Source organism: Rhipicephalus microplus, chromosome X, assembly GCF_043290135.1.
Source record: "Rhipicephalus microplus isolate Deutch F79 chromosome X, USDA_Rmic, whole genome shotgun sequence".
Lineage (NCBI taxonomy): Eukaryota > Metazoa > Arthropoda > Arachnida > Ixodida > Ixodidae > Rhipicephalus > Rhipicephalus microplus.
In genome coordinates this window covers 376163644-376189979 of record NC_134710.1, presented here as the reverse complement: position 1 = coordinate 376189979, position 26336 = coordinate 376163644, and the positions used below count along the sequence as shown (strand labels likewise).

Sequence of the window (26336 nt, the reverse complement as noted above, 5' to 3'; positions counted from 1 at the left end):
CGGCGCCCAGTTTTGTTTACGCTTGTAAATCGCGTTGTTGCTTCTTGAATTGGTTTTGCTTTAGTAGAGGAATAAAAAAAAAACGTGTGTCCCTAGTGCTATATCGTTTACAATTCTATAGCTTGTTCAAGTCTACAGTAAATGCCAATTCTCGTGCCAAAGGTCGTCGATGTGCTGAAACGATCTCAGTTTACTTGGACGTCTATCGGCGTTTTCACGGTTGGTATCCGTTTTCAAGCCGTGCATTACGAAAAGAGGGTGCGTGGTGCCGGCGATTGCAAGCTTATCAGTACAGCAGGAACGAGTTTCTGTGGCGTTGTAAATAACTTGAAGCACAACTTGGTCGGAACGCGCCAGGGTAGAAACTACGGCCTTGGTGTTGCTCTGCCGACCTAATGTTTCTGTCTGTCTCGCAGGTTTGTGCTGTGTCTTTTGGTGTCGCTATCTGACACTATGTTCTCGCTACGATTACACTACGCTGACGGGACCCCTCGCCCTAACTATAGTACTGTGCTGACGGGCCCCGTCACCGTAGTGCCACGCGCGCGGGTGTGTTTGTGTGTTGGGAAGGGGGGTGTACAACAGCTAAAGTGGCACTTGAAGGTTTAATGATTGTCCGCCGCGGGGATGTAGAGGTTAGGGTGCTCGACTGCTGAGCCGAATTTCGCGGGTTCGATCTCGGCCGCGGCACTCGCGTTTCGATACAAGCGGAATAGTAAAGGCCCCTGTACTGTGCGATGTCAGTGCATGTTAAAGAACAACATATGGTCGAAATTTCCGGAGACCGCCACTACGGTGTCCCTCATATCATATCGTGGTTTTAAGACGTTCAACCCCAGATGTTATTACTAAGGTTTAATTTTTACTTTTGAAAAAAAGAAAAACTTTATAAAACTTAGTGATGTGCTTGCGCCTCCTGCCGCAAATATTCCCGCCTATCTTTGTTTCCGAAAATCTTTTTATTATATTTTGCAGCCACCTTCTTAATGTCGCTACTGTCCTATGCATCTAAAACCTTCAATTACATCAGTAGTGGGCTGTGCCAGGCAAAACCTGATTATAAGGGCTAGAACGGCCTACCTGGATCAATAGCCTCCACTTGAAACCCTGTCAACTTCACACTCTTGTAGCTAAATCTATATTATCATAAGCATTAGTGTACACATTGGTGCACTACTTCCCCTTCTAACCATTGAATGGAGCTGCCTTGTCTGTCCCATACCTTTACTTGGCCAGGCCTACCCCGTCATTTTTTCTAGCCCAGGGTTATTATGGCCGTGCAGGTTTTCAAGGATATTGTCAGCTGAGCATCTGTCAGATTTCATTTTAATAACTGCATACTTCCCACCTTTGCCTTCGCAGAGCTCGAGGCCAAAGGAAAGATGTTCTGGGAAACTCGTCCTCATTTAGTCATCATGTTCGTATTCATTGCAAAGATTGTTTTTTATAGAGTTGACTAATTTGAGGGGGTTGGACGCTGTGGTAAAATTGCATTCCCCTTCTCCCCTCTAATGCAGAGCCCTGTGCACACTGGTATCATAATCAATTTCGTCCCTAGTCATTACTGGCACATTGGTCGCTACCTCGCTGTTATTATACAACACTAGATATCAGTGGATAGTGGTTACTTACTTTTCGTATTAGTTTAGTTCCATGCACCATTTACTGTCCTATGCATCGCCGTATGTACTACGCCCTTCTGTTGTGCCTTTGGGCCTTGAGGGTACTAATAAATAAATAAGTGAATAACTACCATTATTATATTGTGACTCTACATCTGCAGGTCATCTTTGTTGCGCTGTTAATGCACCAAGGCCTACTTTCCTTGCTAGCTCGCCGGGCCCTAGCATCTATGGCAGGCATTGGTGCCTCAGGAAACTTCTCCTCTGGTACCTTTTCGGTTTCCTATGTCACGGCACCCAACCAGGATGTCGCCAAGAAGCTTGCCACGTGAGGCTCTTGTACCAGCTTATTTTACTTATGCATGCATATTTAGGTTCCATAGTTTCTCACAAAAAATCTATTGTGCGCAAGAGACACTAGAAAGTGCTAGTTTCAGCTGAAAGAAAAAAAAAATATTGACAATAGAAAAGTGCTAATCAAAAGTGCTATTCGTATGTTTCTTGGTTGTCTCTCATTCTTGCACTGAGACTGAAAGTCATTCATCACCTTTGAGGCCTGCTCTTAGTTTTTTATAGTATGAGCAGAGCTTTGATGACACAGAACTGACACGAATGTGGAACATAGACTGAGTTTCAGGCTGTCAGAATTGTGTATCAAATTTTAAAGTATTGCTACGGTGTGATCCGGGCATGTGAGAGGAAGAATAGGTTGTCGGGTGTGGCCGGTGGACTCCAGCCGGCCATTGCCTGACCTCATTCTCATCTTGAAAGTAAACACCGTCAACCTTAATTCAAACGTTACTGTTGTTGGTGGAGCTTCGAGGCAGTCGATCTAGCGCCACGGTTCTGCAAGCACTTGATCTACGCCGAAGTCGCCTCCTTGCTTATGCTACCACTGGCGGCTGGGGTGTCTCACGGTGATGATGGAAACCGGATCCCCGAAGCTGGCATTTACAGCACCGCTAGTGCCAGCTTCGGGCGTGGCTGGTCCCTGGTTGCGTCAGGACCTGTTAGTGCCTCGCACATTTGGTGGCAAATCTGGCGAGGATGTGGACACCTAGTTCACACACTGCAAATGGGTGAGCAAATACTACCAGTGGGATGCCGAGACCCAGCTATCCAATGTAGTATGCTTCTTGACAGACACAGCACTCATGTGGTATGAGAACCTCCAGGATGCGCTCACGTCATGGGATCGCTTCGTGTCTCAAATAAGGCCGAGCTTTGGAGATACTGTATCAAAGCCAAAGCAAGCAGAACAAATGCTGTTGTAGACAGCCCAGATCCCAGGTGAGGCGTACACGACCTATATCCAAACCATCTTGAATCTCTGCAAAATCGTCAACACTTCTATGTCAGAGGAGGACAAAGTTGGCCAGCGGTTGAAGGGCATTGCCAAAGATGTATATCAGTTTTTCATCAGCAAAGAGAGCCTTGGCACAATAACCGACATCATAAGCAGTGATGGAAGTGCTGCTCCAAAAGAGAAATGATGCTCCAAACAGTAATTTTCGTTAATGATTGCTCCAAACATGCTCTGAAATGACACTGAGAGAATGAGAATGACAAACTTTCACTGTTTGACTGACTCATAAGTCCTAAAGAAACCGAAAAAAATCTGTGTACTATCATCCCAGTGTGCTATAGTGTAGGGCATTATCAGCTCTGATTTCATTTATGCAACAAGAACTGGCATATTAAGCATATAGTTCATTTGGCTTTTTTTTTCCTCAACTAGACTTCCAGGCTAGTGCAGTGAAATGTGAAAATGAACGGGATTCCTTTTATCTCATACCGATTATCTACCGCTTATTTGGCAAAAGGTATATGCAACTCTGGATAGTTTTAAAATGTGGCGCTCGCCCCGCCTCGGTGGTCTAGTGGCTAAGGTACTCGGCTGCTGACCCGCAGGTCGCGGGATCGAATCCCGGCTGTGGCGGCTGCATTTCCGATGGAGGCGGAAATGTTGTAGGCCCGTGTGCTCAGATTTGGGTGCACGTTAAAGAACCCCGGGTGGTCAAAATTTCCGGAGCCCTCCACTATGACATCTCTCATAATCATATGGTGGTTTTGGGACGTTAAACCCCACATATCAATCAATCAATTAAAATGTGGCCCTTAGCTTTTTTGGTTTGATTTAATTTCTGCCACAAATACTAATATATCAAATTATACTTCATTTCGCAGCACATTTTTCACAACCTGCCACTGTCCGCTTCATGAAATTTACATTGATTGTTGTGTGTTAATTAACTCTTTCGTCACCACGTCTATTCAAATTTATCAGTGGTGATTCATGCTTTGAACCATCTTTTTTGTCATGTTGAATTTGTTTCACAAGCACCTAGCACTTCCTAGTAAGTGCATTCCAGAATCAGTTTGAATTTGCCCGATTTGGCAATGTAGTGCTTTTTGACAGACCTTTTCGTGAACCAATGTGTGTGTGCGAGGGGGGGGGGAATGTGATTGGCTGACGAACTTGAAAAAAATGCATGCCATTTGTGGCTATGCTGCAGTAACATTGACATTCGGTAATCGAAAAAAACCTCAGCGAGTCAAATGTCAAATTATGGTAGCTGCTTCGCAATCTGACAATGTTGATCCATAATACCGTTATGACAGGTAGATTGCCACTATCCCTCAAGAGGAAGGTATATAATAGCTGTATCTTGCCGGTACTTAGCTACGGAGCAGAAACCTGGAGACTTACAAAGAGGGTTCAGCTTAAATTGAGGACGACGCAGCGAGCAATGGAAAGAAAAATGGTAGGTGTAACCTTAAGAGAAAAGAAGAGAGCAGAGTGGATTAGGGGACAAACGGGGGTTAAGGATATCATAGTTGAAATAAAGAAGAGGAAATGGACATGGGCGGGGCATGTAGCGCGTAGACAGGATAACCGCTGGTCATTAAGGGTAACTAACTAGATTCCCAGAGAAGGTAAACGGGTTAGGGAGAGACAGAAGGTTAGGTGGGCAGATGAGATTAAGAAGTTTGCGGGTATAAATTGGCAGCAGCAAGCACAGGACCGGGTTAACTGGCGGAACATGGGAGAGGCCTTTGTCCTGCAGTGGACGTAGTCAGGCTGATGATGATGATGATGAATACCGTAATTGGCTCTATCTTATGCCAGCTATTTACTAAAGAGCTGTTGTTTGTATATAAGCATTATCCATATTGCATGTGTCCGTCTAATCATGAACACCAGCAAGCTCTTCTCATAAAAAAAAATTATCTGAAAAATATACAAGTGCACCTGTGTCTTAAGAAAAACTGGGAAATGCTTCCCTGCATGGCAAGAGCTCTGAAGCAGTACCTTGGCTGAGATTTCTTTTTTCTGTTTTGAATGGGGAGGTGGGTCCTTGAGACCGAAAGTCTCAAAACAAGTCAATGTTTTGAAAACATTACTTTTAGATTCTTGGGCCGCTATCGATGCATAATTTCACTGATTTTCATGCATCATAGATTGCTATTATAGCCATGACAGCATTTTATGCTATATTAGTGGGCTAAACTTTTAGCAATGGATGCGTGAAAAATGGGCTTTCTCAGCACCGAGCTGTTGCCGTTCTACGCTTGCTACAACAGCCATCTTGGTCGCACTCGAAAGAACCACCCTTTTCATTTTTCATATCCCAACGCGCTTGTTTTCATTTACTCAGTATGCACGCCATGAATCCGCATCAAAAAAAGTCTCGCCACGTGAGCCTTTTGTTGCTGCGAGCACACGACTAAGTCGCACTTTCTGATTCGCCGGGCCTCCCGAGCTGTCTGCTGTGCGCGGCGGCGAAGCGCACATGAAGCGGTGAGCGTATCTCTCTGGCATATCACTTTATTCTCGTCGGCATCCGAAACCGCGCAAGTTAGCAATAAATCAGAGCAAGCATTTCTGATTCTCAACAGTCTGTACGTTCTGACAGTGTACCGGCATTGCGCTGTGCCGCAGTCTCCAAAACAGTGCGTTATGCCTACGCTGTCAGCCAATTTTGTAATCTTTCATTATGGCTAAGCTGTATTGCAAGTTCCGCACCGCTAACAAGTTTGAGAAAAAGCAAAATAAATCAACGGCACAGCGAGATAATGGCACGGGTACATCAGAAGGGCACCAGTGCCAGGCGGCTCAATGACAGAACACGATCTATCGGTTGAAATGCCAACATCTCCGCCTGTTTCGCTGGCCGCCTTAAACGAAGTCAGTGATAGGCAGCGTGGCCTCAAGGATAGATACAACCTTTTTGGCAGGCGCCGATCCTGCGCAACAACAGGAAGTGAGTGACGATAAGATCTGCAGCTTATCATTATGCATTATTTGGTTCTCTGCAGTGCGTGCTGGAGTACTTTGATAACTGGCAAAAACTTTTGTTGTTGAGACATCTGAAAAATAGCCATTTTCTCGCTGTAGTGACAGAGTTGAATGTATTCTATAGTAAGTACTAAAGGGGCCCTGAAACACTTTTTTTCATAATCATGGAACGAGTTCACCGGAAGAGCTTATTGCCTAAAAAATTCAACGCCACAAAAATTTTAGGAATCCATCCTGTGCCAGTGGAGTTACAAAGATTCGTGGCACACAGCAATTGCATTCTCTCTTCTCTCGTCCCGACAAAAGGGCTGCAATCTATGCAGAGAGAAATAGCAGGGGCAAAAAAAAAAACACGTCACATGCACCTCGTGACCTTGAACACTTTTTTCTCTTTTTTTGAATAAGCAGATTTTTTTTAATTTCGAAAGTCTGCCCCTAGGCATAACAATTTTTGATTCAAAAATACACATACAAGTTTTCTTCATGTATAAAGTATAGTAGAGAACAGTGGTTTTTTCAGTGCGACTGCTCGTGCACGTGTGGACAAGTCGCAGCCTCCTGTGGCGATCTCTGTAACAACCTTGCGCACCATGTTCAAATCAGCCAATGGCTGATAGATGGCCTTCTACGAGTGACTTTTGAGTGTCTTTGGTCATTTCTTGAGGGAAGTGAAAACAATTTGGGCTGACTTTGACAATTTATTGTGAATTCGGGGCCGCCTGCTGCCCTATAACATTTGGCTAGTGTGTTCTTGGGAGCCTCTACTACTGATCGGCAGCATTTTCTGACCATGCTGAAAAAGTGTTGCAGGGCCCTTTCAATATTTACGAGATGCATGAACAAGGCTCTGAGCTTCAATTCGTATATGGCTAATTTAGTATCTGCTACTGAAACACCAATAGCTACTCCGAAGCAGTACTTTTCCTGCTCCAAGGTATGCTCCAAAAAGTAAGTCATTTTCATCACTGCATAAGCCGCTGTCGCACATTCGAGACTCTGCAGATGTGGCATATTACTTCCAAACTCGGTCGCCTACCAAATGTAACCACCGTTGCAAGTGTTCACAAACACGCCGCTTGATACTGCGTCGACAATATGCGAGATGATTCGTGAAGAGCTTACCGTATTTACTCGCATAATCCTAGCACTTTTTTGGTGGAAAACCGATGCAAAGTTGGGGTGTGCGAGAATCACGCGGGGAAAACTTTCCAGAAAACGTACAGAGCGAAAAAGAAAACGAAGTGGCCCCAAATCGGGATTCTCAAAACAGCAACTAACAGCAAGCTTTAAGAAGTACTAATTAAAACTTATTTCAACAATAAATGCACAGGTTGAACACAAGGCAAGATTTATTTGAGACACAAAAAGTGCAAGCAAATAGTCAAGAATTAGAATACCATACGCAAAGCTTGTGGGCGTTGCGGGCGTGGCAGTAGCGTTTGTTGCTCAACAGGAGCCCTGAAAAAGTAAGCGTAGAACGTCAGTATTGGGCTAATAACTATTTAACAGAATCATCAGTGGTTTCCTTCTGAAGAAACAAAGTTTACCATCAATCCCAGTTTTAGGCACATGGCAGGCCCAACGTGTCTTGGTGGCTTTCAGGTGCCGTCACTAGTAGCGAACACAAAACTCTTATGCCCGTAAGGGCCTACCGGCGGCCCTGTTGCCGTTGTTTATATCATGATCTATCACTTTCAACTTGAAAGCAGCTGTGTAACTTCAGTATTCCCCCATAACATAAGATTACCGACACAACATACAAAACACGCCGCAAAGCGCACTTGTCACTTCGGCTTGTATTAGATCGAATTGCTGTATAATAGTACGCTTGATGCTTAAGAGATGGCGCCAGATGGTGTGCGCTATCATGATCAGTGGCTGAAACAAGCAGACGACATTATTGCGGCAGTTTTTGAGGGTGTGATAATTACTCGAGGAAAAAAAAATCTTATTATTGTTGGGCGATGTGGGGGTGCGAGAATTATGCGAGTGCGAGGATTACGCGAGTAAATATGGTACTTCATGCTGTATGAAGCTACGCTATAGCCGCTTCCCTCTCACTGTCACGTGTCGATGGCCACTGCAGGCATCGATGACTACATGTACAAGCCAAACACACCACCGAGGCCACAGCGCAATAACGACCTGGTACATAGGTATGAACACCATTTCAGTTACCCTTGCCAGCCCGCCAACACCTATCACAACCCAAAAGAAGGTGCATTTGTGCCACCACCATATCCCCGCAATACCTTCCAGGAGTACACTGTATACAGCCAAGCCCCTGTGTGTTACTGTTGCGGTATCGCCGAGCATATAGCTCGATTCTGTCATCAGGAGAGAGAGCCGACATCATGATATGATTCGGTTATTGTCCCACCTATTCTAAGGGCACCTCACGGCAGGAGAATTACCGAAGCAGTTCTTCCGCATCTGACCGTAGTTTGGTGCATCCGTCTGCCCAATTGGCATCGCTAAGATGAAAGTGAACAAAGTAAAGTAAAAGATGGAAGTAAACAAAGTACAGTAAAACCTCGTTAACTTGAAGTCACTGGGGCCACAAGAAATCTTTGAAATAGGTGGCTTTTTTTAATTAACAGAAAATTCACAAAGTTGGATGCAAGTAATTTTGAATCGTTTGAAGTAATCAAGGGCTGGTCGTTTGCTGTGCCGGCTAGTTTGTGGCTCCAGTGGTTATTTTTTCCAGCAATACCTGGTCTTAATTTTTTTCACAAACACAGGGGAACAAAAGGCCTCGCTACTGGCACTGAGAAAGAAAAAAACTCTGTCGGGGGGTGAGTAACTGAACTGTGCATCTGCAGAAAGCAAGCCATTTTCGCTGCAACACAGTAATAACACGTGGGCAGCATTTCACCTGTTCCTCCCTGCGTCAGCACGTCATGAGGGAACCATTCTCCCATTCTTTCAAGTAAAATAAAGAATTCAATAATGGCAAGTGTGGTGAAATTCGCAATGTGTTAGGTTGGAAAACTTGATTGTTGAAGCTTTTGAACTTAGTTTTCAAAGGAGGCATTGCAGGCAACAACTCCGGTAGCAGTGCAAGTGCGCAAATTGCTAGAGCAACTGGCAATCAGATGTTCGCATTCATTTCAAATTCCGCAAAACTGTCCTTAATTTACTTCTTTACAATCCAACCAAGAATGGGTAAACCATGACGTGCTGACGTTGCTGGAGACACGTGATATGCTGCCTGGGCGTCACTGCTGTGTTGCAGTGAAGCATGTCTTCTCCCCAGGCACACATTTTAGTTGACCACTAACCTTTTTTTTTTTCATCTCGCTTTTTTTGTTGCACTGGAAGTAGCCACGCTGGGGTGCTTCAGCTGCCACTCATTAGCATTGCCACACTGCATTTCCCTATTTCTCTTAAAAGGACCAACAAGTGATTTTTTTTACCCAGTTTTTCTCGGCGCGTCCGGAAGCGTACTTTTCACTGTGTTCGCAACTGCAGTAGTTACTCCCAAAAGCGCGTAGTTATTTTATAAGCATAGGGGTGGAATAGCTGTACATATTGCACATTTTTTTATACGTTTGTGATTACTTGGACCAAGCTGCTCCAAAATAACGAAGAATTTTGATGCCAACCTCAGCTTCAGTGGGGAAAAAAGACTGAGTTGACAACATAATTTTTTGAACAGTGCCAGGAATACTATAAAAAAAAGACGCCCTAGTTTCTATAGAAAGAAAACCCTAGCGTGTTCTTTATTTTACACCTTTCTCGTGATGAGGGCTCCCACGGTGCCGTCATAATCTCCTGTGGACTATTGTAAATATGCGTGACCCCACAAAAATGTGCTGTCGTGAATCAAGTGTTCTGCTAGCTAGACTGTGTGTTCTGAGGCCACTGTCACTTTGCGAAAACCACCGAGTTAGCCGCCCCAACCGAGTGGGCTGCGTAGCTGGATTTCTACTTTCAGGTTCTTTGTTGTGCGAAACACGTTTCTCTGGTCGTTGCAATTTTCATGTCAGCACTGCCGCGTGCGGTCACTTGCGCGCACGTGTTCCCACATCGGCGTCTGCAGGTAGCGAGAGACCCACTTAGTAGCAGCACTAAATACTCGTTCATAGTGCAGGGTACGAAACCTATAAGATTTGCAAACCCGTAGTGCACAAAACCTGTGGCATTCAAACCAGTTTCAAACGGGCACATCCGTGCTTTGTTCGTGACTCGTGACGCGTTGGTGATCATGTGGCACAGTTTTCGTAAACTGTGATTTGCAATACTGCTCTGTTTTATAATCGAAACTTGTGATGAGCGCTTTAAGAGGCATCCCTGCGAGCCGGCTCTGGGTTACAGGAGCTTTAGGCTTAGCTTTACTTTCGACTGGTGTTTTGATCGGTAGCCATTCCACAGTGTGACAGGCATACTTTTTTTTTTGCAAGAAATCTGGCATTTGTTGGTTTGGCACTTCGTTTGCGTGGACTGCGGGGTGGTGCGGGTGTAAATCACAAGTCAATGGCCATAGATATTAAAGAAAGTATAACAGGCTAACGTACGCAATACTGATAATGTGTGGTTGCTTGTGCCGAGAGGCGTTATCGCCTAGTACCATCGGCTTATCACTTAGTGCCATAGCATGTGCTTTACAAGATAGTCGATGCGGAGAGGTTTCTCGACTTTCGCGCGGCACTCTTGAAAGTGGTTCCTCACGAGGTGGCCATGAACGGCAGTGCACCGCGCTTTTTATTATCAGTTAAAAGCTTGTAGTACACTTGACGATAGCATGTCACTTTTCTTAAGTGAAGGCCCACTCTCAGGTAACTATTATTTTTGTGCAATCTCAATTTTAAATGCGAATGTGTTTCTTAGTCGGGCTTTGTCAGGCGTTCATTGGCATTTGTTCACCGCCCTCTCACATAGCAACAGCTGCGGGCACGCACATACTTAGCAACCGGAGCTCCCACCGCGTCACGTTTCGGCGTCAGCAGCTGTCAGCAATAGCTGCAGGCGCACGGGCTTATCCTTGTCCCAAGCAAACAGAGCCTCCACCTTCTTGACTTGAACGTGACTTGCCACCGCCTCAACGCAGTGTTTTTTAAATGCGTTTGTAGCGTTTGTGCTGCCAGCATTTGTGTAGTGTTTGTGTTGATAAGATGCTGACATTATGGTTGTCAGGTACAATGACACTTGCAGTGCTTCGCCACTCCTTTTCTCTCTGTTCGCTCTCTCTCCTCCCTGCGGCCCACTCTCCCGTCCCCTTGCTCATACGTATATATAAACGGAGTGAAGAGCGTGCCTCAATCTCGACCGTTCGCTGGCTGATGAATGTGTGAATAAATGGTTACAGTATAAATCCTCGTCTCATAATTAATTTACACCGTTAAAGTTACTATGTTGTGTAGTCTCGGCATAAGAAATGCCTTCACGATTCCCTTCGGGAAGGTGAGAGGGCAATTTTTTTAAATTATTTATGAGTGCGGTGCCTTTCTCTTATGAAGTGATTGCGGTGAACCTAATTTTCAAAAACTTTTTAAAATATTATTTCACTTTTTTTACAAGGGCCGGAGAGTTCTCGTGTTAAGTAAAAAGGTAGTGAAGTTCATACCTGGCGATAATCTGTTCAAAAACCTTCTTTAAAGACTATTTTAGAGTAATGTGTACTGTAAGTAAGTAAAATGCACTTGTGCCCCCCCCCCCCGCGTTGCTAAAAATGAGCTTTTTAAGCTTCCAGGACCACATAATAAATGCCGCTGATTGTTCCAAAGTAAGGTTCGTCTGCTTCAAAATTGAATTTTGCTGCTTCAGAAGCTGCTTCCAGTTTATTCTCAGCTGTCTTACCCCTCTAAGCAGTATTTTTTTTATTTGAAAGGCTCTGAATACTGAAGTGCCTTTTTGGCCGGCAACGCTGAGAATTGATAGTGGTGCCGGTAGCCATTTTAGCGACTTGTGCATGCTGTCATTGTTCTGCTTTCGCAGGAGTTTCTCTATCTATGCTTAACCACGTTTATTCTTAGCTTTACAACCATTTATCAAAATAACAAGCCATTACAATGAGACGATGTGCCTTTATACAGCTTCCTTGTATTCGTACCGCGTTGCATGCGCCTGCGCCCAAGGTTGATGCGCCTGTGTCGTAGATGGCTTGTCCAATCATCATTACTCTCTTGACAAACGAGCCAAGTCAAGTCACCAATAACTTCACGGTGTGTATTTTCTGAGACAAAGTGTCAGTAAAAACACATCACTCTAAAATCGTGGAGGCCTGGAAACTACATGCACGATTTCTTGAACACATAGGCGATTGATTGATTGATTGATTGATATGTGGGTTGTCACGTCCCAAAACCACCATATGATTATGAGAGACGCCGAAGTGGAGAGCGCCGGAAATTTCGACCACCTGGGGTTCTTTAACGTGCACTCAGATGTGATCACACGGGCCTACTACATTTCCGCCTCCACCGGAAATGCAGCCGCCGCAGCCGGGATTCGAACCTGTGACCTGCGGGTCAGCAGCCGAGTGCCTTAGCCACTAGACCACCGCCGCGGGGAACACGTAGGCAAGTTGGGTCAAGTCGCGCTGACGAACACAGGATCATTTCATCATGCCAAGGCAGCGCCACTTTATTGCTTAAGACTAACGCAGGCCTATAAATACATTTATAAGGAGCAATATTTTTTTACTACAAAGAAACATACAATATTTCAATACTAACGGGACAATTGTTCACCGCGTACACTAGTTTATGATCACGTGATAAGGCAGCGCGGATAATTGAACTTTCTGCCACCAGGTGGAGCCACAGATTATTTTTGCGATTTTCAATGACGAAACAAAAATATAACTTCACTTCTCACGAGAAAAATGCGGTTGGTTTGAATCTCTATAAGGGACAATCTTTCGATACGTGCAGTCATCTCATGTTCTGGGCAGTCGTCGGTCCCTTTAAGGGCAGTTGTTCTCCCGGATTTGCAGCGAAATTGGGATCAGGAATTCCCACATGGCACCCAAAGTTTTTGAATTAACCAGACTGGTGCTGACCGCCGCTTCAAATTATCCACTCAGACTTACTTTGAAAAATATGGGACCGCAGAAATATTGCAAATTAAGTGGGATGTCGAAATAACAGAGTTCGAATTAGGTTTCACTGTACAGCCAGCGCAGTTGCTCTTACGAGACGCTGATCGAAGGCATCATTAGCACCACTTTGCGGTCACACGAGCAGCAGACATTACTTCACCTGTTTGGAGAATATGTTTTTGTGTTTGACTTTTGCCAAGAAGCCATTACCTCTACCATGTTCTCGCGCTCGGCACAGGGTTGATACCAGCACTGCTCATCCGATTTGGCAGAAACCTTATCGAGCATCGTCATCAGAACACAAAGTTATTATTGACTAGGTTCAGGAAATGCTGCAAAAGGGCGTCATCGCAGAGTCGTGTAGCCCGAAGGCAGCACCAGTCATCTTGGTTATAAAGACGGTTCCTGGAGGTTTTCCATTGACGACAGGCGACTCAATGCCCTCACCAAAGAAGATGTATATTGGCTGCCTCAGATTGACGGTATAATTGACTGCTTACACTTGACTTCGTACTTTTCTTCAGTAGACCTATGATCAAAATACTGGCAGATACCTATGCACCCTTCAGACAAAGAGAAAGCCTCATGCATGATGCCTTGTGGACAGTACCAATTTAATGTGATGTCGTTTGGGCTTTGCAACGCCCCGCTATCTTCAAAAGATTTATGGACTGTATCTTTTGGGGTCTTGGGAAGAGTATTTGTGCTGCGTTGACAACGTTGTCATTTATTGTCGTACCTTTCAAGAGCATAACGCCTGTTTGAGTCTTGTTTTAGCCCCGCAGAGGCGTCTGCGCAAGCAGGCGTTTGGTGTGTGTGGCAACACCACGGACACGAGCCAACAAAAGGGGGGGGGGCGGTCGAGTCTGGGGAAAAGAGGATCCTGGGGGTTGAGCCGACGCCGAGTGATTCGACTTTTAAGACCCCCCAGCAGAGGCAACACGCACCTTTGGTCCCGGCTTTATGTAGACGGCACCCTTGGGCTGACCCACCTAGGGGAAATCGGCAGTCACCTTTTCCTTTGGCACGACCAGAACGTGGTCAAAGTCCAACAAATAACAATAAGGCGCAGCAACATACTCCTACAAAACATTTAATAATTACCTTCGGAACCAGTGACCTACCAGAATCAATTGAAACTGGCTATCGTAAGCTTCGTGTAAGACCACAGATTTCCAATCCTTGTCGATGTTTCAAGTTTGAACATTTCAGGCATGGATCACAGAATTGCAGAGGGTGCACCACTTGCGCAAAGTGTGCATCCATTACACACATCCGACAATTGTACCTCAGAAGCAACTCAGTTTGAACTGTGAAAGAGATCATCCTGCCTTCTCACAAGCATGCCTCGAATGGAAAAAAGAGAAACAAACAGTAGAACTTAAGGTCAAATTCAATCTCATTCATAAAAGCACGTCAACGTTTCGCACTACACAACCTGTATTTTCCCTCCTTCACCAATGTGACGTGCCGGGGCGCCGCGCCACATGTTTTTGCACCTGCGAATGTCACACAGTGTGTGGCTGCGATCGTACCACCAGCACCCCCAGCTGGAACAGCCTGTACAGCTCTGCCACTTGACAAACAGGGTCGGCAGACCCCCGTGTCTGCTGGACCTCGGACCACTGCAAGCAGATCCGAAAGTTTGTGAATGTGCCTGCCGAGTGGGCATCATTCACCACCTCACAGGAGGTGATGGATACAAGTACCACACCTACAGCGCTTCAGATGCTGAAGGATAGGTGCAACTCTTTGGTACGCGCCAAGAAAAAAAAACCCGAATTACAGGGCCCCCAAAAGGTCCTGTAATCTTAGGAAACACTTTGTACACACACCACAACGCAACATTAAAATGACAGAATTACTACGATGGAACGTCAAAGGACTGTTGAGAAACCTCGGCGATATCCAGGAACTATTACACAAACACACAGCAAAAGTGCTGTGCGTGCAAGAAGCACATTTAAAGTCAAAACACGCTAACTTTCTACACAGGTTATCTTTCAAAACGACCGAGATGATGCTGTAGCTTCATACGGTGGTGTTGCCATAATAGTTAGTCAAGGAACAGCCTGCGCACATTTACCACTTCAAACATCTCTTGAAGCAAGCAGTAGCTGTTCGAGCTGTCATTTTCAATAAACTGGTAACAATTTGCAGTATTTACATACCTCAACATCATCAACTGAACAAACATGAATTCCAGTCACTAATCGATGAACTTCCAGAACCGTAACTTGTTTTAGGGGACTTTAATGCTCATAATAGCCTATGGAGTAACTCTGGCTGTAATGCGCGAGGCCACCTAATTGAACAGTTCCTTGCCTTTTTTGGTGCGTGTCTCCTAAATCGAAAGGACCCAACATACTATAGTCCCGCTAACAACACCTACTCATAAATAGACCTCCGTATGTCTCTCCATTGCTCCTATCGTTACTCACATGGAAAATCATAAATAATTCATATGTAAGTGATCATTTTCCTTTAATTTTGAGTACAACAATAGATAAAACAGGCCCTCCATAGGATCTCAGATGGCAGATTGGCAAGGCAGACTGGGAAAAGTTTCGGAATGCTGGCAACCTAAGTTGACCTGATATGTGTGGCTTAAGTATAGATGCAGCTGTAGACTACCTTACAGCTTTTCTAATTGATGCTACAACAAATTGTATCCCACAAACGGGACATGGCACAAAACGTTGCATCCCTTGGTGGAATAGTGAGAGCAGCGTACTCAGAGCTTCAGAAGTACACGTGCGACCGGTGCACGCACTGTCTTGTGCAGTGCATGTGATTGTCATTGCCACAACCGCTGTGGACGAAACCACGGTCTTTCTTGACACGATCATGTATGGTGACGGCGTAACTGGCACAACCCCGAAAGTGTGCGCTCAACCAGTCAAAGCAATGCTGTTTTCCGCAAACTCTGCAGACAAAACTGCGGCACATGCCATCGTAGATGGCATAAAATGACTTAGTTTTGAAGGCGCGTGCGGAGCCAAGCACTTGGGAATTGTAAATTGAACTACCGTTTTCCGCAACCACTGCGCACAACACCGCGGTCGTGGCAACGCGATAGGGATCTACGAGCTCTGAGGGCACCCAGTAGTAGGTTAAAGACAGTAAATGCATCAGAAATAAAAAGGCTACAGTTTCGCCGCAAGGGCGAAGCAATAAATGCGACAGCAACAACTTGAAATTAACGCTGAGAACGGCAAGCAGATCGAAACGTGTGGCGCTCTGCTCACACACTAATGATGCACGAAAACGATACTCGCAGAACAAGAGTATCGTAACTAACAACGTTTACCGCTCGACATGTAATGAGCTGTTTGAACAAAAACGATGCACGATACGCTATCACAGGTACAGATGAGTACAAACTAACGAGTGTCCCAGTGTTATACCTCGCTGTGTATGAAAAGCGTGCTGTTATTGCAAAAGGGACCTGTGCAGAGACCAAAGTGGCCTTTGTGGGGCCGGCAACTAACGGTTTTGTTTCAGTGAAAGCCGAAGGCACACAATTCCCTCACCAAAGGATGAGCGCGCACGCAGGCATCCATCCATGAGACAAAGTACACGTGAGAGATAAGCACGCGTCGCCGCATCGCGACGAGCCTGGTACCAAGTGCGGGCGGCTTTTTTTCTTTGAGTGTTCATAAATATAGATAGGTATACATATACTGTGAAGGATGCCGGCGGTGGCGACGGCAAAAAACAGCCTAGACTGTCCATATAATTGCGCAACAAAAATGGGCCAGATGCATTTTGGCGTTCGTGTCAAAAGAACGTAGTAGTGAGCAAAGCTTTGACCCGCGCTTTTGTGGCAGCCAGCTGCGCCGTCCCGTCCGTTCACGTGTGTCCCAGAAAGACACACGAGAGTTGTTTTGACTGAAATAGATTCTGCTAATTGTGTTGATCCTTTGAGACTCTCACCTTAGTAAAAAACCTTACCCTGGTGTGTTCGGCCACTCCTAGCCACTATAAGACCACAACGCTGATGTTGGTGCTTGCGATTGAGACCCCCTCCCACCGCCTTTTGTTTTTCGCAATGTTTTCGTTTGTTTGTATGTCCTTGTTTTTTGTGCCCCCCCCCCCCCGTTGCAGAAATCTCCCGGATTCATTCAGCACCCTTGAACTTGGCAGGTGAGCCTATGATAATACGTGGCGCTTTGGCATACTGAGAGACCTCTCACACTTCGATGTATGGGGTAGAATGTTTGTTGATCATAACGAAAGCTACTTGACCAAGCGCACATTCTGTGTTTCATTAGGCACTGTTTTGTTGCGAACATTTGTCCAGGAAACAGGAGTGCTGCAAGAAGGTGTATTGAGTTGCACACTTTTCATAGTCAAAATGAACTCCTTGCGCCTTGCTATCCCTCGCAATATGTTTTACTGCACACATGTTGATGATGTACAGGTTGGTTTTAAATCGTGCAACCTCTCAATATGTGAACGACAGGTTCAATTAGGTTTGAACAAGGTTTCTCAATGGGCAGATCAGAATGGTTTTAAACTGAATGCGCGAAAGCGCGCATGCGTCTTGTTCTGCTGGTAGAGGGGAGTTCATCCCGATCCCGAAATTGAACTACATGGTCGACGTCTGTCTGTGCAGTCTGAGCATAAGTTTCTCGGTCTAATATTAGACACAAAATTAACCTTCATACCCCACAACAAGTATTTACAGAACAGGGGCTTAAAAATAATGAATATTTTGAAAGTGTTGTCGTGCACTACGTGGGGTAGTGACAGGAAATGCCTGATGAAATTGTATAAAAGCCTTGTGCACACACGCCTTGATTACGGTGCTATAAGCTACCAATCTGCGACACCATCAGCTTTAAAGATGCTTAAGCCTGTCCACTACCTAGGCATTCGCCTTTCTACGGGTGCTTTTCGAACTAGCCCCATAGAAAGCCTTTAGGCAGTGTGAAACTACTGGTCACTCCATCTGCAGAGATGCTAAACGTCTTTTGCTTACTATCTCTGGGTGAACTCAGATGAGGAACATCCCACTCACTCCATAACTAACGATCTGTCCAATTCTACTTCATTTCACAACCATCCTTCGCTGAGACAGCCCTACTCACTCCTTGTCAGGAGGCTCGCTAGGAAACAGCCGTGCTACTTGTAGAACACTGTTTTATGGCTTCAGCAGTATATTCGCCACCGTGGCAATGGCAGGTTATAAACTGCGTTCTATCTTTTGTGGAGGTCACTAAACACACACCTATTGCACATATGTGCACACACTTCCTCGAACTGCAACACAAGTATACTTGCCCAGAATTTTTCACAGATGCTTCGAAGTCTCACACTGGCGTGTCCTATGCAGCTGTTGGCCTATTTTTTTCATATTACGGTATGCTGCACCCCCAAACAAGCATTTTTACCGCAGAAGCCTATGCGGTATCTGTGGCTGTCAGGCATACTAAGCAATTACAACTACAATGCATGGTTGTATTCACAAATTTGCTGAGCGTTGTGACAGCTTTGAAAACACCTAAACAACTTTAAAATCCTGTACTTGTGTCGCTTTACTGTCTTTTATGCAGTATCTACACCCTAAAACGACATGTTGTTGTGTGCTGGGTTCCAGGGCACTGTGGGAATTTGGAAATGTGGCAGCAGACCAGCTAGCTGCGTCTGCGTCTGCGCACGACCACATTCCCGCCAATGCACCCATGGCCGTCCCTTCACTCGACATGAAACGTTTGTTACGGCGGAAGCTCAGGGCGTGCTGGCAGCACCTATGGGATTGGCAAACAGATGGCAAACCACATGTTATTAAACCGATACTTGGAAGTTTGCCTCGAGTGTCTAGATCACGCTACACACATGTTGAAAGTAAACATTCGAGAGAAGTCTGTCTGGTTGGATATAAAACTGAGAGATGAGTTAGACTATAACTAAAAGTTTCGAAGAAACCTGACGCTTCGAAACCGACTTCGTTCCTTCCTCAAGGGTAACTGTGGAGACTACGTAGCAGTGGTGTCTTCAAAGCACTCGTGGGGCGGATAATGACCCCCCTCTCTCTCCCGTTTTGCTGTGGAGCGCAGTCCATGTGTATACACAGGGGGAAGGGTTCCAAGAGAGTGGTTGATGTTATGGGCTGTCCTCTGTTTGTGCCACGGCTTGAGTAATAACCTTTTTCTCCAGTTTGGCTCGCTTTCCCGGTGAATTTATGTGGTGATCCCACGTCTCAGAATGTTCGGCGACTGTGCTGCGCTCTTTGTAGAGCTTCCGCACATTGTTCGCGTGTTGCTTCAGTCGTTCCGGTAGGTTTTTGTCTCACCGGTATACGAAGAGGGGCACTCGATGCACGAAATTTCGTAAACGACACCAGGGGTTCTGTCCCTTGTTGGCCGGTCTTTCGGGCGAGGGAGGAGGCGGCCCAGCCTACATGAAGGCACGTGCCCGATGCGAACCCCTTCCTTCTTGAAGATCCACGCCAACATCTCGCTAATTCCCTGAGCATATGGGACCGGTACGCGTTTCTAGGGGCTATCAATTAAGCGGAGATGCGGGTCGAAAAACGGGAGTGTTTTTTTTTCAAAATTACTAGATTAGTTCCTCTACTGTTATAAAAAAAAGTACAGGCCGAGACTTAACCGGAAATGTTTTAAAATTGCATCTAAAGAGCACAAGGTGCCTGTTAAAAGGTCTAAAGTGTGCAGTCTTCGAGCACCTTGCCCCCGATAATGCGCCGCCGCTCGCCATTGTTGATTGCATGAGCCGAAGGGTCGAGCCTCGCTCTTCAAATAACAACAGTTTCCCTCGCTGATGCAGCGCAAGAAATAATAAAAAGAAGCATGCTTCTGCGCGTTTTTCGAGCACCGCGACTGGCTGATCACGCGGTACGGATCGGGACCGCCATTGGCCGCTGCGCGCCTATATGTGCTGTGAAACCTGTTTGCGGGGTCCATGTCTTGTCGAGCAGCAGAGCTGAACAATGCTTTTCTCGTGTAATTATCTCCGTTATGAAGGAAAAATGCATTGCTCGCAAGTGAAAGCCATTGTGTGGATTGCACTTGCGACCAATGCATCAAAATCAAACCATTTTGCGATCAATGCCAAACTTGCGGTCAATGCATCAAAGTCAAAACCAATGCATCAAAAGTCATTCACACCTGTCAGCCGGAAAGTTCATGATGCGGCAATGGATGACGTCATCACCAATCTTGCGAGGTTGAAAGAGCTCGCAGTGAGAGAACCTAGCAGAGACGACATTGCCATTATGTACGACGATATGTGGCACAAACATGGCCGCAAGATGGCATGACACTGGACTTAGTTTGGATTTCGCTGTCCTGTCGAACTACTTCCTAGCTTGCAGTTGGCACAAGGCTCTGCCAGATGGAGTGGAAGTTTGGCAAGCGTTTCATGGCTCTGTCTGGGAGCGAAATGTCTGTGAGGAGTCGGCTCGAAAAAGCCGAAAGGGACCAATTCATGGGGCTGGCGTATTTTAGTCTCAGTGGCCACTACAAGAAAGAGTGTTCTTTTTGGTGCGCAAATTTCATGAGATTTATTATCTTTCATAAATAAAAACTCAATTTTAACTTAAAAACTCATTTTTCTCAAAACAAATTTTGGCATTTTTTTCAATGTGCCCCTCCTTTTTCGGGCGCTTCCAGTGCTTAGATCTGCGTGAAATATTGCCCAAATTTTTCCTAAAGTATGGCGAATGCAATTATTTAGTTTAAATTTTAATATTTTATTGTCTAATAAAAAAATCTATGTAAACCTTTACTAGGGTAGGTGAAATATGGACTTTTTACGTCTATTATTTTTCACGCCCATTACATATTTTGTATATGCTTCCTAATTAGTTATTTGCATTCCAAACTTTATTTCAAACATTATGAACTATGAATGGTAAAAAATTACAGAAGTTCAGGGATGAAAAGAGGGGGGGCAAAAGGGTTAAGGTTTTCACTTTGTCCTTTTGCAGAGCTGAAAGTAAGCAACTTGAAAGAAAACTGATTATAAATTGGAAATCAGCATAAAATGTTCCATAAACAGCTCAAGTTTCATTGCTGTAGGGTGAATAATAAAAAAAAGTGTCTTCGAGTAGCATCTCTCCTTAAGGTTGATTGATGTTTTTGTATCCTTCGTTGCTCTGTGTGGTGGGTGGCAGCTCGACTGAAGTTTTTTTGGTATCCGTTTTTTCTGAGTTCTGCAATTATACGGGCCTCTTCTTTCTTTCGCTCCGTGTCACTGGAGCATAAGTTCTTAGCTCTCTGGAGTAGCGTGGTCACAACTGAGGCCTTGTAGCAGGCGGGGTGGGAAAACCAGTGTGCATTGGCTTCCTGTGAACGGAGAACTCCAGGCCGTTGCGCTTTCTTGTCACCTGGACGTCGAGAAAGGGCAGGCAGTTGTCGCTTTCACACTCGGTCGTGATTTGTATGGTTGGGTGCCCGGAATTTAGGTGCTGTCTGAACCGCTTTCTCGGAACCCTTCCCCCAGCGTATACACTTGGACTGGGCTCCACGGCAAAACGAGAGAGAGAAAGGGGGGGTTCATTATCCACCTTGAGAGTGCTTTGAAGACGCCGCTGCTATGTAGTCTCCGCAGTCATCCCAAAGGAAGGAACCAAGTCGGTTTCGAAACGTCAGGTTTCTTCAAAACTTTTGGTTGGAGTCTAAATCATCTCCCTTCTACACACAAGTTACACTTACAAGGCTGCAAATAGGAGACACACACTCTACACATTCATACCGTTTGTCTGGCGATGACCAACTCATCTGTGAGAGGTGTGGAGATCCACTTACAGTACTACACATCCTAGTTCAGTGTAGTGATTTAGATGATTTAAGGAAAAAACACCTTTTATTGCCCGACAGCAGCTACCACTAGATCCTGTTGTGCTGATTGGTAGGGATCCGCTTTTTAAACTTCAGTCAGTTCTTAGGTTTTTAAAAGATGTACATAGTTTTCACCCCATATACCAAAATTATCCGTAACTCCACTCTTGCACAGAGGTCGCGGCTGCGGCGCGCCGGACCACCAACACTGCCATTTATTCCAGCGTCACGCGTTTCATGTCATCTCCATGATTTTAATACTTTTGAGTTTTAACCTGCCTCCGGGCGCGTAATTTTAGGCTGCTTTACAGCTTCGCAACACTATCAATGTTCGTATCCTGTTCATATCACTTCAATAGCGTACCATTGCTTTTCGGTCATCATAGTTCATGCTGCTTTTTGGCCATCACATGGCCCTTGTGCCAATAAACACCATATGTCATCATTGAGTCTTGTTTTAGACTGTGTCAAAAAGGACCGTTTGATTTTGAACTGTAAGAAGTGCAGCTTTGGGAAATGACAAGCATCGGATCTCGGTCACCTAGCTGACAAAGATGGTGTCAGGCCAGACACCCGCAAAATTAAAGAAGTCAGCACATTCAAACCACCCCAAACACTAAAACAGGGTGTCATTTAACCTGGAAAACCTGGAAAAGTTGGAGAATTCAGGTCCTTCTGGAAACGTCGGGGAATATCTGAGAAACTTGGCCAGATCATGGAAACTGACGGCAGTCTGTGCATTCGTAACAAAAATAAGCATTGCCATTGATCAAAGCTTGAAAAGTCTCTCCTTCGGCTGGCTACAATGAACAGCTAGAAAAGATGGGAAAAAAGGCAGTTCATAACTGTTGCTTCTTAGAGCAAGCACGAAAGGATACACGAACCAAGGGAATACAGTTTACTGACATTCTGGCACCTCGTGCGGGAGCCTTGTTCACAGTAAAACCCATAAAAAAGGCACAGCATACTCAAAGGGACACTAAGAGCAGAACTATTTTTTGTGTATTGGTGAAGTACAATTTGAGAATCTCTAAAACACCACTCTCATCACAACGCAACGCTTGGTAAACGAGAAAGCCCGTAAAAAGAAAATGCGGATGGAGACACCACCTTCAGATTCCTGTACCGAACGCCGTGATGTCATAAATTTTGAAAGCGTCTACTGGGGCGTACATAACTTCTCCTTAATAGAAATGTACATTTTGATCTGTACGTGCCATAGATGTAGCAAACGAAGTTTCAGAACATTTTCTCAAGTCAATGTCATGAAAATACAAGAAATGCATTTTGAAATGAAACTTCAACCTTTATTTTATTCTTATAATATTTAAAAGTAAGGCATTAGGGTTGTCAAAATGCAGTTTGCAATCTATACCAAGTGACTGTTTCTCTTTAGTGTCCACTTAAGTACACCTTAGTACGTGACATAAGCCTTCAGAGTTTATTGTCAGAAGCTCCTGTTCAGTTTATAGGCAGTTGGCTGTCCGTGCAGGGATTCCACCTGCAGGATAATGCTAGCTTCTCTTCCCTCCCCCCTTCCCTCCCAGGGCATGTGCGTTTGACCAGTTAATCTGATTAATTGTAGATTTTATGAGTTAAGCAAGGGCATTCGAGGTCACGCCTCGTTTTATCACATCATGTTGATGTTGTTTAACTCTTCTGGAAATCACCGGTTTCATCATTGTACTGGTTGTCACAACCATGGGGGCCTGTGGCATACACAAGACTGGGGTAATTTACGCTCGGCAACCTGTCCTTCACGTTGATTATGGCATTTCTTAGCTTTCATATGAGTACATAAACTATTTCGATGTCTGTTGCTTCTACATATTGTCACGGGGGTGAGAGAATGAATGAAATAAATATATTTACAAAATATACAGGGAGAGTCGGAGGCAGCTGTGGCCAAGATGGAGGTACAACAGCAACAACAGCACGAGTGCAATCGCATTCATTATTTTCGTTGTCTAGCTGATGCTCTCTCGTTGCCGATGTCGTGTAACATAACCCCCTGCCGCCGGTAGCGCCGTCTCGGTGCCTAAAGGAGAGTAGCATCATATGCAGAGATGTATGGTTTCAGACGGGACACGTGGACGACGTCAGTGGTGGGTGCGGACGACGACGACTGACTGTCCAACGGAGTGATCTCATATGTGACCTCACCAAGCCGGCGTAAAACCTTGTAAGGCCCAGAGTAGCGAGATAGGAGCTTCGAAGAGAGGCCAACGTGGCGGCATGATGTCCAAAAGAGGACCAATGAACCTGTAGAGTAGGAAACTACTCTGTGATGGCTATCGTAGCGGGCCTTCTGAGAGAGCTGCGAGCCAAGAAGACGTTCCTGTGCGATTTCGCGGGCCACTTGAGCCCGAGCAGTGGCATCCCGGGCATACTGTGTAACCATTTGCATAGTCGATGGGAGAAGAATCTCGAAGGGTAACACTGGATCGAGGCCGAACAATAAATAGAAAGGGGAGAAGCCAGTGGTGTCGGCGCGTGACTAATTGTATGCGAATGTCGCATAAGGCGAAGTACTATCCCAATCAAGGTGATCTTTGGAAATATACATGGAGAGCATTGTTGTGAATGTTCTATTTAGGCGCTCGGTAAGACCATTTGTTTGCGGGTGGTAGGCCGTAGTGAGCTTGTGACGCGTCAAACACGAGCAAAGGATGTCACTTACTACTTTTCAAAGAAATGAACGACCACGATCGGTCAGCAGCTGCCGAGGAGTGCCATGAAGAATTACGTCATAAAGCAAGAAATCCGCGACGTCAGTGGCAAAGCTTGTTGGTAGCGCTCGTGTGATATGGTATCTTGTGGCGTAGTCAGTGGCCGTGGCTATCCACTTGTTTCCAGTGAGAGAAGTAGGAAATGGTCCAACGAGATCAAGATTGACGTGGTAGAAGGGGACGGTGGGTATGTCTATTGGTTGGAGCAGACCAGCTGGTGGCAAGGTGGAATTTTGGAGTGCTGGCAGGACTCACAAGCAGCAATGTATCGGCGCACCGGTGCAGAACGAGGAAGGCCTGGCCAGAAAAATACACCGCACGCGATCGTACGTGCGCGTGACCCAGAGATGTCCCGCGGTTGGGCCGTCATGAAGTTGTTCAAGAACAGCGGAACGGAGTGTCACAGGAACCATAAGTAGTAGCTGTGGTCCCTCGGGGCTGGTGTTGTGTTGGTAAAGAATGCCATCGCGTAGAATGAACATGTGTAGCGACGGGTCTAGGTGGGGCAAACGTAGACTCTGCATGATAGACCGCAAGTGGACATCGTGAGCTGTTCCTTGCGCATGTCGTTGAAAGCAGACATGGTGAAGACACAAGGGTCAGAGAATCGTGCTGAAAGGTCAGGTGGGTCCACGGGTTGACGGCATAGACAGTCGGCATCCTGGTGCATTAGGCCAGATTTGTATGCCATGTCAAAGCTGTATTCTTGGAGTTTTAAGGCCCAATGGCCAAGTAGCCCAGTTGGGTCTTTAAGGGACGACAGCCAGCACAAGGCATAGTGATCCGTAATTACTGAAAAGGTGCGGCCAAACAAGTATGGTCGAAATTTTCTGACTGCCCAGACTAGTGCGAGGCACTCACGCTCTGTGATCGAAAACTTGCTCTCCGAAGGAGAAACGAGGCGACTGGCATAAGCGATGACGTGATCCTGTCCTCGATGCTGCTGGGCGAGAACAGCACTGATTTCATGTCTGCTGGCCCATACTAACTTCAGTATGGGCTGACGGGTCAAAATGCGCCAAGATCGTTGGGGAAGTAAGTAAGGTTGTAAGGGTGCTGAAGGCAGCCCCGCCACGGTGGTTAAGTGGCTAAGGTACTCGGCTGCTGACCCGCAGGTCGCGGGATCAAATCCCGGCTGTGGCGGCTGCATTTCCGATGGAGGTGGAAATGTTGTAGGCCCGTGTACTCAGATTTGGGTGCACGTTAAAGAACCCCAGGTGGTCAAAATTTCCGGAGCCCTCCACTACGGCGTCTCTCATAATCAAATGGTGGTTTTGGGACTTTAAACCCCACAAATCAATCAGGGTGCTGAAGGCAGTCGCTTTGTCAGTACCCTAATAAAAAGGCATGTCCTTCTTCAGTAGTTCTGTAAGTGGTCAGGCAGTGTCAGTGAAATTCTTCACAAAATGTCGAAAGTAAGAACAGAGGCCAATAGAACTGCAAACATATTTTGCGAAACATGGTAGGAGAAAATCTTTGACAACTCTAATTTTGTTAGGAACAAGTTGCATGCCTTGAGCACTGAGAAGGTGGCCTAGCACAGTGATTTCCCGACGGCCAAATGACATTTGGAAGAGTTGAGCTAAAGTCCTTCTGTCCGGAAAACCTCAAGAAGAGCCGATAGGCGGCTAAGGTGGCTTTCGATTGTAGTTCATCGAGATAGCAATTAACGTCATCGAGATAGCACAGGCATGTAGACCATTTGTATCCACGCAGGAGAGAGTCCATTATCTTTTCAAATGTAGCTGGGGCATTACACAATCTGAATGGTATAACCTTGAACTGGAAATGTCCACCAGGTGTAATGAATGCGGTTTTCTCATCTGCCAGCATCCG

The 26336-nt window shown here is 45.6% G+C and overlaps 1 protein-coding gene across 1 annotated transcript in view; it reads left to right on the top strand.

The window, feature by feature from the left end:
* The first annotated feature begins 77 nt into the window (after nucleotides 1-77).
* The window catches only part of LOC142777311 (uncharacterized), a 38452-nt gene continuing 12193 nt past the window's right edge, over nucleotides 78-26336 (top strand). Inside the window, exons 1-2 of the mRNA XM_075881616.1 lie at nucleotides 78-219; nucleotides 1784-1950. Coding sequence (XP_075737731.1) covers nucleotides 142-219; nucleotides 1784-1950 — 245 coding nt within the window. The 5' untranslated portion in view covers nucleotides 78-141. The remainder of the gene's footprint in view (nucleotides 220-1783; nucleotides 1951-26336) is intronic.